General features: G+C 37.9%; 1 protein-coding gene across 4 annotated transcripts in view; it reads right to left on the bottom strand.

The window, feature by feature from the left end:
• Positions 1–15,721, bottom strand: part of CEP83 (centrosomal protein 83) — a 128,574-nt gene that overhangs the window by 76,708 nt on the left and 36,145 nt on the right. For 3 of the 4 annotated variants that reach the window (XM_053920947.1, XM_053920949.2, XM_053920948.1), the window contains exons 2-3: positions 6,075–6,348; positions 5,176–5,326 (exon numbers count right to left, since the gene is read on the bottom strand). In XM_053920947.1, coding sequence (XP_053776922.1) covers positions 5,176–5,326; positions 6,075–6,247 — 324 coding nt within the window. In that variant the 5' untranslated portion in view covers positions 6,248–6,348. Of the gene's footprint in view, positions 1–5,175; positions 5,327–6,074; positions 6,349–10,740; positions 10,820–15,721 lie in introns of those variants that run through there. The other variant, XM_024570013.4, reaches the window with a different exon arrangement.

Here is a 15,721-nt window from a genome sequence, read left to right as displayed (position 1 = left end):
GAAATTCCTGTGGGCAGGGGTATTGCCTCCCCTCAGTCAAATGTCATTCAGAGAGGAGTGCTCTGCCTGTGAGAGATGACTCTTCAGTATGGGGAATGACTCAGCACAGGGATCGTGGTGGATGTATCTTTAGTTTTCTCCCCAGAGCCACCAACCCCAGACTCTCCTCTAGGGTCTTTAGTCTACTCTGCCCTCCCTTTTCCCATACTCACGGTAAGTGGCTGCAAATAAAATTTTGTGCTTTGGCCTTTAAGAGGCTCTCTTCATCTCCAGCTGTCTCTCCCTGTCAGACAGAAACCCTCTGCTTTTCACAGCTGGATATTATCTGGGTTCCTTTCCAGCTCTGATGCTATAGGCTGGGGAGCCCAGCTTGTGGTTTAGACCCCACACTTCTCACGGGGAAACCCCCCCGACCACTGAAATATCCCTCTGGCACTTCAGCTGCTGCCTGTGGGAGCCCAGCCCACCCTCTCGTGTCTCCTCCACACTCCCTACCAGTCACGTTGTTCCGAAGTGGTTTCTCCTGTCTGTCCATAGTTATTAGACTTCTCTCCAGCTAGTTTTCAGATGGTTATTCTGGATGATTTCTCTACAGTTTAGTTGTAATTCCTTATAGGTCCTGGGAGGAGGTTAGTTCCACTTACTCCTCCACCATCTTGGATCCAATCAAATTAAAGATATTTTTTGAGGTGCCGTAACTTCTAGGCTTTACATATACTAAACTATTGAAGATTGAAGCAATATGATTTGCTTCAAAATATGAGGGGGACCCATAAAATGGAATTTATAAAAAATTATGTATTTATTCTTACTCATTTAAACTTCAGTCACCTTCAAAGTACTGCCCATTTGATGCAAACCTATAGAGATATTTTTTCTACCACTCAAACCAGTTTTTGAACTCGTCAATTTTCATGTCTTTTAGTGCTTCTGCCATTTTTTGTTTCACCTCCTCCACATCATCAAAATATTTCCCTTTGAGGACTTTTTTCCATCCAGGGAAACAAACAAACAAAAAGCTTGTGGTGAGATCAGGTGAATGAGGGGGTGGGACTTGGGATCATACCTTTTTTGGTCAAAAGCTCCTGAATACTCCATACATCATGTGAACTTAATGGCAGATTATATAATGCAGAAGAAAATATCGGCAAACCTGAATATGACACAGAAACTATCCAAAGTGAAACAAGACAAAGAAGGTTAAAAATAAAAAGAGAGAACATCTGTGCACTATAGAAGAAATTTAAGTGCTTAATGTTAGAATCCCAAAAGGAGATGAAAGAGGAGGAAAAAAAATATTTTGAGATGTCAAACTTTTTTCTAAATGATAAAAACTATAAACCCACAGACCCACAATCCCTAGAAAGATGAAGAAAAGTACAATGGCATATTAATCAAATTGCTCAAATCAGTAGTAAAGAGAAAATCTTAAGAGCAGCCCAGGTGGAAAGGGAAACTGCATACACAGAACAAAGTTAAGGATAACAGCACATATCTTACATGAAACAACGTAAAAGAGAAGACAGTAGAACAACTTCTTTAAAGGACTGGGGAAGGGGAACTATCTATCAACATAGAATTCAATATTCAGCAAAATATCTTTAAAATACTTTTCACATATATAAAAGATGAAAAAACTTCTCACTAGTAGATCTGCACTATAAAAAAATGTTAATGAATATCCTTAAAACAGGAGGAACGGGATCTATACAGAGAAGTAAAGAACACTGGAATTGGTAACTGCATGGGGGTCTTATGATCCATGAGATCTCCAAAAAGGTGTGGGGGAAAGGCAGACAACTGTACTTCAACAATAAAATAAAAAGAAATGAAAAAATAAAAATAAAAAAGGGTCCCTATAACATTTTTTCTTTATGATCTAAAAATCCTATTAAAAACAAGCACACACATAAAAAAACCTATCTTACTTCCCTCCCCCTCTCTCAAAGCACACATATGCCAGAGACACAGAATTAGAGGAGTTTCCTCATGTGATTTTAGAAGGAAATCATCCTGTGTCTGAGATGCCCAGTGGAATACTGCCGCTGCATGTCTCAGAAGCAACTTCCGAGAATGTTTATCAAACAGTCTGTGTGGCATTACCTACGTTAAATCTATAAAAACAAATTTGTAACACTCCAATGCTTGTCATATTAGTAATATAGAATAGGGTAACATTTTCCAAAGAATGTTTTGATTTAAGAGGGCAAATATTGCTGTGTCAGATATTCTTAACAAATTAATGACTTAAACTGAGTAATAAATTTTGCTCTGAGCTTCTGAGCAGCCAAATAAAATGATAAACTTACTAAGTTACATAGTTTTCACTGACTGGCACAAAGAAACCACATAAATTTCTGGTAATTTTTCACAATTTTTATCAGAAATATATCAAATGACTCCCACATTTTTAAAAAACTTTTGCTACCATGTTTCATAATAGCAATGTAATAATAGCTAACATGCTCTAACCATTTACTACATCAAAGCATCAGACTAACAGTTTCTATGAACTGTCTTATTTCATCTTTAAAATCACTCTATGAGCCAGGCACTATTACTACTCTCATTCATTACAGCTACACATGACCCAGATAATCTTTAAATGAATGTGTTTTATATCATTTTTCTATAAAAGCCAAAAGGATATTAAATCAACTCAGAAAAGGTATTTTGCAGGTAGACAACATATGTATATTTTAAAATAATCATCTTTCATAAACCTTCATTGAAATATTTCTTGCTGATCTTACCCAAGTTTACTGAACTTAACTCACAATTTGTACAAATTGCAAACATCCATGAAAGCAAATGGCGAAATTGCTTTTATATATATGTACAATGAATGTTTCTTTAGCTTATTTTTGCTAGGCAATATCACATAGAAACTGGGTATGTTTATCTTGAAAGACAGAAACTTTACCTTAAAAATTATTTTTCAGCAAACATTTGGGAAGTTATCATATGGGGAAATGACCAAAGTTATTCTGCGTCGAGCCAAGGAACTTTCCAAAAGCCAACACAGAGACTACAGGGAGATGACTTCATTGCAATATGAGAGAAAATGCTTAACATACTCTAATTCATAAATGGGCCTGGGTTACTTTACAAGTTTACTACGTTCTCTAGCGCTGAAGGCACTGAAACACGACAAAGGGCTCTGTCACAGAGGTCCCAAAAGGGACCTGTACTTTGGACAGTACATCAGTTGCCTAGGGCTGTGATGACAAAACAGCACAAATCAGTTAATTAAAAACCACATAAATTTACTGTTTCACACTTTGGAGGCTAGAAGTCCAAAGTGTCGTCAAGGCCACGCTCCCTCTAAAAACTGTAGGGTATATCCTCCCTTGCCTCGTCCAAGCTTCTGGTGGTAAGCTGACGATAATTGGCAATTCTTGGCAGCTACAGCACTTCAGTCCCTGCTTCTGTCTTGACAGGATATTCTCCCCATCCGCCCTGTCTCCCCAGCCCGTGTGTCTCTGTCTCTGTCTCCGTCCTCCTCTTCTTATGAAGGACAGCAGTTATGGCGGGTTAAGGGCCCACCGTACCTCCATGGAGCCTCATCTTACCCATGTCTGAAAAGACCCTATTTCCAAAATAAGGTCACCTTCTGAGGACTGGGAGTTAGAACTTCAACATATCTTTTGGGGGGACGCAATTCAACTCGGAACTACATGATTACCAGCTCTAAGATGCTGAGGCTCCAGATGCATGTGAGACAAGAAGTGCAACATTGTATATGAACATAACAATTCTGACTCATTCATTTATTCTGTCTATTCATGTCATCCATTCCACAAATAATTTTCTGTGTACTGTCCCGAGCACTAGAAACACATAGTGTTTCATAGAAAAAATAGTTCCTGGTCTCATGGAGCCTGTTTCAAATAGAATAAAAATGGCCATCATTTATGAGTATCTACTGTGTGCCACACACTATACTAAAAATATAAGTTATCTCAGTCCTCACAACCACCCCTATCAGGTAACAACTTTTATCTCCTTTACCACATGAGAAAACTAAGGTCATCATCTTCCTGGGATATTGACTTGTTTTTTGTTACAAAAATGTTCTTTTTCTCTTTAGTGATACTCTCTGTCTTGAAATCTATGTTATCTGATATTAATATAGCCACCCAGTCTTCTTAAGCCTACTCTTTGTTTGTGCTTGGTACAAATAAGCATGTACAGATGTTACTCTCAAGAAATAGAGTAATTTACATTTGCAATGCCTAAAGAATACTTTCAATATCTTAAATTCAGTGCCCACAGATTCTTCATGTAGGCTTCTCAATTTTTGCAAAACAAATTAATCTACCAGTTCTAAAGGCTTAGGTTACATTTCCCTCTGAAGTTTTTATCTTTTTGTTTAAATGTCCAAATTTTCCTAGGAAGGAAGCAGTAAGCACAGTGGAGCCTCCAGCCCAAGCTCAGTGGTGATGCGGCCAACAATGGAATATTTCAGGAAGATACTGAATGACAAACTTTCAACACTGCTGTCTAAGGAAGCCATGGATTGGCTCATACACCATGCTAAATGACCTAAAAGATGGCTTTTTACTTTATCAACTTATGACTCCAAGATTAATAACACCTTATCATTTGTACGAAGCTGTAGGAGAATATCACTATTAATACCTACTAATTAAAGTATATAATAAGTTTCACTGCTACTGAAGTTAAGCTTTGCTCTACTTTCTAGGTAAATGAAAACCAAATAGTGTGAAAAATAACTAAAGAAAGTGCAGTCTGTATTTTAGTACCAAATATCTTTTGCTTTAGACTCCATTTACCTTACACTCTGCCCCAAAATTACGTGCACATATTGTTTTTACAGTGTCTTTTAAACAGCTCCTTTAAAAACAAACTATATTCTTTTTTAGCTTAGTTTCATTTATAATACTTAAACAATTATAAATGTTTCTTTAAAAAATATTTAATTGTAAATTTTTATCAATTCAAACTGGCCTTTCCCTCAATTATTCTAAATAATGAAATATTATTTAGATCAGAATAGGTAAAAGAGTACAAATTTACATAAAATAAGTTCTGTGGCTAAACCCTACATGGTAGTGAAAACCAGACTAGAAGAGAGAAAATTATGCCACCAAACTACTTAACTTCCACTAAACATCTGCCAAGTTTTGTATTAGCTCAAATACACTTTCTTACCTGCAGCTTTATTTCTTCCAAGTCTTTAGTTTTCTCTAATAATTCCCCTTTTAGCTCTTCAAACAGCAACTGCATTTTTTCCTGATTAGTTTGCTTTTCATTTAACAGGTGCTTGAGTTCATTTTGTGTCTTTGTATACTCATCTTGCAACCTGATTTTTAAAACAAGAATTCAAATGTAAGTGTAGCCTTTGCTTTCTAAGTGCATTACTTTTTATGTAAAGTCAACCAACACTACAGAAAATCAATACCATATATTCTATTAAAATGGCAAATATCTTTTCTTTATAGAATTTCATTTAATTATTAACACTGCAGTTTCAGATGTAATTTTCCTTTGAGGAGAAAAAACAAATTTAGCCACACAGACACATTTAATTTGATACGTCTTGGCTACTTTAAAAGCAAGACTTTTGGGGACTTTTAGGGCAGCGAAACTATTCCGTACAATACTGTGAAGGTGGATACATGTCATTATACTTATGTCAAAGCTCGTCGAATGCACAACACAAACAGTGAACACTAATGTAAACGATGGACTTCAGTTAACAACAATGTATCAATATTGGCTCCCTGAAACAAATATGCAAGATATTAATAATAGGGGGAACTGGGAGGGAGTATATGTGAACTCTGTGCTTTGCACCCTTTTTCTGTAAAACTAATACTGCTCTAAAAAAAAGCCTATTACATTTTTCAAGTGTAAAATAAAAACAAAATCAAGACTTATAAATTGATAAGCCATGACACCATGCTTAGTTTTAAATAATTTTAAAGCAAAAATTTTACTGTATTAAGTTTTAAATGTAAAAATACTGCAAAAAAATTATACTATATGTTCTAGAGCAAACATTCAAAATTTTTCATCAAGCCCCTCCCCTCCAAATTTAGGTAATTTACCTTGTGTGTTCACCTTTCAGAGTCTGATAATTAATTTTATGATGTTCACATCGTAACCTTTCATCAATTAACATTTTTTGTAGCTCGGAGTGAGAACTCGACAGCCCACTGTCTCCACCAGGAGGACAAATGGTGGGAAGAGTGTCCATATTGGTAGGTAAGCTGACAACCATGTGAAAATAAGTTCTAGCTTCCTTATTGTCTTAGTTTTCTTCCCAAGATTATTTTCCACTTCCTTCTTGCTAAGACAGGATCTTGGGAGGCAAAATTATACCTGCATGAAGAAATAAATTTAATTAACAATCAGTGAACTCTTCAGTGTTATATTTTTTTATCACTTACTATTCTCCTTATCAATTCTATAGTAAAAATAACTTTGAAATTTTCAACTGTTCGTAAAAGAAAATTCAAAAATAAAGTTGAAGAACACCTTATCAAATTTTCTTTTACTTCCACGCAAAGTTTCCGTGACCACTACGGTCACAGCTTCAAGTACTAACCTAACTACAAGTTCTGACTTTCCTCATTCGGGGATACTCCCAGATTCACAAACCCCAGATGTTTCCTGAAGCTACCGGGTTAAACTTCAACGGTGGATACTCGTACAAAACCGTATCCTGAAATCAGGGGAAAAATCACATGGAACTTGGTAAGTGGCTAGGAAGAATCATAATCTTCACAAAGAGGACCTTCAGTATACAACTGTGTGTGATTAATGCTACGAGTGTTTTATTTGACAAAAGGTCACCTGCAGTCAGGCTACAGACTCAGGTGGGAAATCAGTCAACACATTAATACTGATCACCGCCCACATGGATGCTGAATTGCCTCGGCTATCCCCAGAAGCACTGACCCAGCATGATGAGATAACTAAATGTTTGTTTCATCAAAAGGTAAAAAATGATGATAGCATGTTATTATTGTAAATAATTAAAAACAAGTATTTTAACCAAAATAATTCTGTCCTTTTAAATTCATTAATATTACTCAAAATTAATATATATTTTTCCTAATAGCATCATCCCCTTAGTGGGGGTTATCATGAATTACCTTTTCCTTCTACAAGAAAAATTTTCAGCCTATGAAAACCGACCATTAAATTACTCATTCTTGGTTGAAATACATCATTTCTGATAAATTAATGTGATGTCTGCATATTACATTAGAGGACTTTTCATCTAAAATTGGGATTGCTTTGGTTTCCTGTCAAATCATATTTTAATGGTGGCGGCAGCGGGGGAGTCTTTCAAGGATACTTTACACCTTACTCTTATGGTAAATGTACACCAGGATTTAACCTGTGCAAACGCAGAGTGCACTGTTCCTAGCGGCTGCCACAAAATTGTTCTGTAAGGGTATACATTCTGCAAGAGTATACATTTGCCAGGGAATTAATGAATTGTATCATAAAACTGGCATGTAATTTTGAATCTGCTCTTTGATCTTAATTAATTTTAAGAGATAAAAACATATAATAAAGCTACTCATAGTTTCTAACAATATCACCACAGGCATTATAGGGTTTAATTTTAATTAGCTGAAAGCTTAAACCACCTTGAAAAAACCCAGACCTAACCTTTAACTGCACCACTAGAGAAAGATTTCCAAACTACAATGAACATTTTTTTCTTTTTTATTCCAGATAAATTAACAGTAAAGTAAATATTCTCACTGATTCCTACTTTAAAATGGGAGTTAAGTCCCTACAGAAATAAAATTCACTAAAACCTCAACATTGTTGTAAAACAAAGTTAAAATGATTTAGCTCCTTGCCTTTTGGTGCTGGATTACACTAGAAGTAGTTTTCAGAACTTCACTGATTTCGGGCTGCCCCTTTCTCAGTCACCATCGTCACCACCTCATGTCCCATATTCTGGCTCCTATGCAAGCACACATGTGTTGCCCTCTGGAATTTCCCAAACCAGGAGGGTTTCTCTCCTGTTCCACGATGATGTTCACAATTTCATTACCTTTTTATATGTTAATTATTAGTAACTAAGAAAGCTAGAATACACGATCACAGAGAGTAGGAACCACATCCAAGTGCATAATACACTTCTTCCAGAACACACCCACACAAATTAACAGTTAATTGTACACACTCACAAAAATCAGTGCTAACCTTGTTGAAAAGTTACTTGCATCAAAATGATAAATCTACTGATCCCCTGGTCCAATTCTAGAAATTTATTCTATAGAAAGAGCTGGATGAGTATCTAAAAATAGTTATGTAAAAATTTTCTTTGCAAATAGACAAGATGGCTAAAAAGTAAATGGAAGCTGTGTCCACTTGCTCCTACCCCCAAACTGGAGTTTTTATAGCTGAACTGCCAAGCAATCAAGCTGAACGATCAACTGAAACCTAGCTGATGTGAAATATTATAACCAAGGAGTACGGAAGAGGCTACAGAGAAACTGGTAAGAGGGGTTGAAAGGCAGAGGGGTAAAGTCCCTGAACACAGGTGCAGTGACAGCTGAGAAACCAACAGACACTGTGGCTGTGGAACTCCCTTACACTAGGAGCCAAGGGGTCTTAGCCAACACAGGAATCCCCAACCCACAGCACCAGAGATGGGAAAAGGAGTCTGTGTAGCACGTGAAGGTAGGAATCAGTGGGGATTCACCCAGCCTGGGACACTCAGAGCATGCCCTCCCGTCATAGAGAGCACTCCTATTGTTACAGCACCAGCCCAGAGAGTTCAGGTAGGGGCTCCGACCGCTGGAGAGGCCGCGCTGCCACACTCGGGTTCTGTGGAGGGGTCTGCTGGCTATAGCCAGCAGTGACTTTAAGGAGTTTTCTATCTTCTGGGGAGGCATTAGGCAGAGACCCTGACTGACTTAACTGAGTGGCTTGGGAAGAGGACCGGTCTCCCCCACTTGAGAGAAGAGTTGGTATCCCTATTCCCACCTGTTGAGCCATTCCTGCTGCTGAGTTCAGAGGTGCAGAAGAGCTGTGTAGGGCTGGGATTTTTGGCCCTGCCCTGCTGAGACCAGCCGTGCAGAGAGATCGAAGTGTAGCACAGGGCTGGGATTTTTGGCCCTGCCCTGCTGAGACCAGCCGTGCAGAGAGATCGAAGTATAGCACAGGGCTGGAATTTTTGGCCTGTCCTGCTTGGTTTGGCAGTGAGCTGGGGAGCCACAGAGAGCTGAGATTTCTGAACTGTGTCTCCTGGGGAGGTTTCTGTCTGGGAACCAGATGGGTGATTGCTGAGCTGCTTGGCTATGCTGCAGTGAGGCAAACCCAGTCTCCCCAGTGAATTCGTCCATACTACCCAGGAAAGGGGAAGAAGTGCCCCCTCTTGGGCAATAGGTTTGTGGGCAATAGAAAACTGTTTAGATCAGCCTTGCCAAGGAAGAAGCACAGGTAAGGATTTTCAAAGTGTGAGTTCCTCTGAGGCTATTGTCTGAGACTGGAATGAAAAGCTTAGCTTCCTCCTGTAGGCTGGCATCAGCCCCAACAGGAGACTCTTTTCATCTATCCCCCTGAGTCAAGGGCTGCTGAACTTGCTCCTGCAAAGGGGACAGCTGGCTGTACCCAACCTGAATATATAGTGAAACCACCTGGGGGAACTAGAGTCGGAGACTCTGGCAGAGACTGAGGGGTTTGGCTTTGAAGCAGGGGCTACCTTCCCCTCACTGAGCACCTAACAATGTGATCCCCAAGTAGGGGACCCAGAGCCCTATCTCTAGCCTGGGCTCATCCTAAAGTCTCTCTTCAGAAGGCTCCAGAGGAAGACAAGGCAACCTGAGGAGGAGGCAGAGTAGCCGAAGGTAGAGGTGGACCTCAGGGAAGCTTGGTCCTTTTGTAGAGCTGCCCCAGCTCTAAGCTGGAAGAAACTGACTCTTTCACACAGATTGGACCCTCACACACACACACACATACACACACACACACACATGTCCAGTAGACAGAGTGAACAGCGTGGTAGCTACAGACAGGTAGCCCAAGGCTAGTTACACAAAACATCTGACAATGACTTATATCTGAATATCTGAACCCCACTCCAGGACACCTACAACCAACAAAACCTATGGTGGGCTTCCCAGGACACCAGAGTTTGACCCAACTAGTCACACAACCAGCAACCAAAAGTGGGAATCCTGCGGGCACCAGACCCTGCAGGGAACAACATGGCCACAAGGGGCAGCTCTTGCACAGTCTCACACACGGTGGTCGAGGTTTACCCTTACAGTCTGCCTGACTGAAGCACTAACTCTACCCACAAAAGGGCCAACAGAATCCAAGACTCAACTACAACAGGGGGTACATATAAGCCATGAGAAACACTCCTGCAGCACAGGACAAAGGTGGTCTGGACGATAGTGTCACTGAGCCCAACAAGACAACTTCATCATAAAACGATCAAAACAAGTTTGGGAGACATAGCACACCTACCTAACACACAGATACCAAATGGAGAGACAACGAAAAATACACCAAACAAAAGAACAAAAAAATCCCCAGAAAAAGAATGAAAAGAAACAGATGCAATGGAAGCAACTCAAACACCAGATGCAGAGTTTAAAACAATGGTTATAAGGATAGTCAAGGACCTCAGGGAAAAAGTGGATGATCTCAGTGAGAACTTAAACAAACAGAGAGAAAGCATTAACAAGGACATAAAAACCACAAAAAAGAACCAGTCAGGAATGAAAAATACAATACCTGAAAAGAAGAGTTCACTAGAAGGAATCAACAGCAGTTACATGAAGCAGAGGGTCAAATCAGTGAATCAAAGAACAAGAAAACAGTACCTACCCTAAGAGAAAATGAAAAAGAAAAGAGACTTAAGAGACACGAGGAAAGCCTAAGGGACCTCTGGGACAACACCAAGCACATCAACATCTGCGTCACAGAGGTTCCAGAAGGAGAAGAGAGTGACCAAGGGATACAGAACTTGTTTGAAGAAATAATGGCAGAAAATATCCCAACCTGTAGAAGGAAAAGGACACACAAGTTCAATAAGCAAAGAGAATCTTAATCAAGATGAACCCAAACATATCCACACCAAGAAAAACATCATATTTGAAATGGCAAAGGGTAAAGACAAAGATAGAATATTAAAGGCAAAAAGAGAGAGTAGTTACATATAAGGGAGTTACCATAAGTCTGTCAGTTGATTTCTCGACAGAAACACTTCAGGCCAAAAGGATTGGCATGAAGTATTCAAAGTGATGAAAATAAACGCATGCAACCAAGAATACTCTACCCAGCAAGGCTATCATTTAAAATTGAAAACTAAATAAAGAGCTTCCCAGATTAAAAAGAAAAAAGGCTAAAGGAGTTCATTACCACCAAACCAGAAAAGCAAGAAATGTTAAAGGTACTGCTATAAGAAGAAGAAGAAATAGACAGATAAACATAGGTACAAATTCTAAAATGGCAATAAATAAATCCCTATTTATAATAACCTTAAGTGTAAATGAATTAAATGCTCCAAGTAAAAAGGCACAGGGCAGCTAAATGGATAAGAAAACATGACCCATATATATGATGTCTACAAAAGCCCCACCTGAGATCAAAAGATTTATACAGGATGAAAGTGAAGGAATAAAGAAAAATATCCCATTCAAATGGAAACAAACAAAAAAGGTGGAACAGCAATACTTATATATGGAAAAAAAGACTTCAAATCAAAGGCCATAACAAGAGACAAACAAGGTTACTACACAACACTAAAGGCATCTATCCAACCAGAGGTCTTATTCTGACCAGAAAGTATCCAACCATGTAACATGAAAAATAGAGACATTTATTGAAGAAGATACAAGTTACAAAAAACACTGTACGTAGGACAGTGATGCCTCAGTCCTCATCAAAGTAGGCCCCTTGGGATCTTACACAGTTCTCCCAATTGCCATCAGCTGCCCTGTCATATTTTCCTGAATCTCAATGATGGCCTTTCAAAGATGATTTTAGTTTTGGGAAAAGAAGTCACAGGGCAACAAATCTGGGCCATTGGGGGACTGAGTCACTTGGGTAATTTGATGTTTCACCAAAAAAATCTTCACGAGACATGATGCATGAACAGGTGTGTTGTCATGATGGAGCTGCCAATTATCAGTTGCTCATAGCTGTGGCCCTGTGAATCGTCCCAATAGTTTCCATGGAGGAATGTTCAAGCTTAAAGCAAAATCTGATGCAGACTCACTGCTCTACTTGCTCAGTCATTTTGAATGCAACGGACACACAAGTACATATGCTCACTTGATGGTGTCTACCACCCCCACTGACTAGTACAGCAAAGTTGTCATTTTCATGCCTCTGCATTCCAAGGCACTCTCCTTGGCCAACAGGTTATATCAATGTCACACAAACCATTCTTGTTATATTAAAATGGCTGAACTTTTTCTGGACAGACCTCAGTACAGGCACCCAACATAAGAGAACCTAAATATATAAAATCCTGGTGGTCTTTAAAGAAGAGATCAACACCAATATAGTCATAGTAGAATATTTTAACACCCCACAGTCATCAATGTATAAATTTTCCAGACAAAAAATCAACAAGGAAACAGTCACCTTAAACAACATGCTAGATCAAATGGATTTAATTGTTTACAGAACATTTCATCCCAAAGCAGCAGAACATACATACATTCTCCTCAAATGCATATAGAATATTCTCAAAGATAGATCACATGTTAAGACACAAAATAGGTCTTATCAAATTCAAAAAGACTGAAATCATAACAAGCATTTTCTAGAATCACAATGGCATGAAACTTGAAATCTTAAAAAATATATCAAAGACATTCAAGTACATAGAGGCTAAAATAGCAACATTATTAAATAATAAGTGGGGTATTAATGAGATAAAGGAAGAAATCAAAAATTACCTGCAAACAAAAATGAACACACAACATCCTAAATCTATGGGATACAGTTAAAGCAGTCCCAACAGGGAAGTTCATAGCATGACAGGCCTACCTCAAGAAGCAAGAAAATTCTCAAATAAACAATCTAACCCTACACCTCATAAAACCAGAAAAACAACAACAAACAAAACCGAAAGTAAGTAGAAGAATGGAAATAATCAAGATTAGGGCAAAAACAAATGACATAGAAACTAAAAGTCAATTCAAAATATCAATGAAACCATGAGCTGGTTCTTTGAAAAGATAAACAAGATTAATTAACCTTTAACCAGACTAATCAAGAAAACACAGAGAGACAACCCAAATAAATAAAATCAGAAATGAAAGAGAAGTAACAATTGATATCATGGAAATACAAAAGATTGTAAGAAAATAGTATGAACAACCATATGCCAAGAAATTGGACAACCTTAGTGAAATGGATACATTTTTAGAAATATACGATCTTCCCAAATCAAATTAGGGATAATCAGAAAACCTGGATAGACCAATAACAACGAATGAAATTGAAGCAGGAATTAAAAAGCTCCCTGCAAACAAAAGTTCTGGACCAGATGGCTTCACAGGCAAATTTTACCAATCATTCAAAGAAGAATTGACACCAATCCTTCCCAAACTATTCCAAAAACCTCAACAGGAAGGAACAATTCCAAGTGCTTTTTATGAAGCCAGTATTATCCTAATTCCAAAACCAGATAAAACACAACAAAGAAAGAAAATTATAAGACAATATCACTGATGAACATAGATACTAAAATTCTCGACAAGATATTAGCAAAACAAATGCAGCAATGCATTAAAGTGATCATACACCATGATCAAGAGGGATTTATCCTGGAGATGCAAGGTTGGTATAATACTTGCAAATCAATAAATGTGATACATCACATAAACAAAAGATAAAAATCACACGATCATATCAATAAATGCAGAAAAAGCATTTGATAAAATCCAGGCCCCATTTATGATAAAAAAAATAACTCAGCAAACTGGTAATACAGGGATCATACCTCAAGGCCATATATGAAAAACCTACAGGAAACATCATACTCAATGGGCAAAAACTAAAAACATTTCCCTCAAGATCAGGAATAGGACAGGGATGTCCACTTCCACCGTTCTTATTTAACATAGTCCTGGAAGGCCTAGCCACAGCGATCAAACAAGAAGGAAAAAATAAAAGGCATTCAAATTGGGACGGAGAAACTAAAACTGTCATTATTTGCAGACAACATGATATTATACATAGAAAACCCTAAAGACTCCACCAAAAAAACTACTAGACATAATAAACAAATTCAGCAAAGTAGGAGGATACAAAATCCATACTCAGAAATTGATGGCATTTTTATACACTAATAAGGAACAGTCAGAAAGAGAAACTAAGAAAACAATCCCATTTACTATGGCAACAAAAAAAATAATACAGTACCCAGGAATAAATTTAACCAAGGGGGTAAAGACCTATACTTGGAAAACTATAGGACAATAAAGAAAGAAACAGAGGAAGATACAAATAGGTGGAAGCATATACTGTTTTCATGGATTGGAAATATTAACATCATTAAAATGTCCATACCACCCAAAGCAATCTATAGATTCAGCACAATTCCTATTAAAATACCAATGGCATATTTTACAGATCTAGAACAAATATTCCAAAAATTTATATGGAACCAAAAAATATGCCAAATAGCCTCAGCAATCTTCAGAAAAAAGAACAAAGTCGGAGGCATCACAATACCTGATATCAAACTATATTATAAGGTCACTGTAATCAAAACAGCCTGATACTGGCATAACAACAGGCACATAGATCAATGGAACAGAACAGAGAGCCCAGAAATAAAACCACACCTTTATGATCAATTAGTATTTGACAAAGGAGGCAAGAGCCTACAGTAGAGAAAAGACAGTCCCTTCAATCAAAACTACTGCGAAAACTGGACTGGTACATGCACAAAAATAAAACTAGACCACCAACTTACACCATACACCAAAATAAACTCAAAAATAGATAAAAAGACTTAAATGTAAGTCACAAAACCATAAAAATCCTAGAAGGAAACATTGGCAGTAAAATTTCAGCTATTTCATGAGCAATATTTTTGCGGATACATCTCCTAGAGCAAAGGAAATAAGGAAAAAGTAAAGAAATGGGACTACATCAAATTAAAGAGTTTCTGCATGGCTAAAAAAAACCATCAGCAAAATGAAAAGGGAACCAACTGTATAGAAGAACATATTTGCCAATAATATATCTGGTGATGGTTTCATTTCCAAAATATATAAAGAACTTATACATCCAAACACCAGGAAGACAAACAATCCAATAAAAAATGGGCAAAGTGTCTAAACAGACACTTCTCCAAAGAGGACATACAGATGGCCCATAGACATATGAAAAAATGTTCAACATCACTAATTATCAAAAATATGCAAATTAAAACCACAACGAGGTATTACTTCACACCTGTAAGAATGGCTACCATCAATAAATCAACAAACAAAAAGTGCTGGCAAGGATGTGGAGAAAAGGGAACCCTAGCACACTGTTGGTGGGAATGCAGACTGGTGCAGCCACTGTGGAAACCAGTATGGAGTTTCCTCAAAAAAATAACAAATGGAACTGCTCCCAGGGACAGTATAACTCAGTTGGGTTGGAGCATTGCCCCGTGGACCAAAAGGCTTGGGTTTGATTTCCGGTCAGGGCAAATACCCAGGTTGCAGGTTTGATCTCTAGCCTGGATGCTTAAGAGAAGGCAACT

Source organism: Desmodus rotundus, chromosome 3, assembly GCF_022682495.2.
Source record: "Desmodus rotundus isolate HL8 chromosome 3, HLdesRot8A.1, whole genome shotgun sequence".
Classification (NCBI taxonomy): domain Eukaryota; kingdom Metazoa; phylum Chordata; class Mammalia; order Chiroptera; family Phyllostomidae; genus Desmodus; species Desmodus rotundus.
The sequence above is the reverse complement of the archived record's forward strand: the minus strand, read 5'-3'. Positions and strand labels throughout refer to the sequence as shown.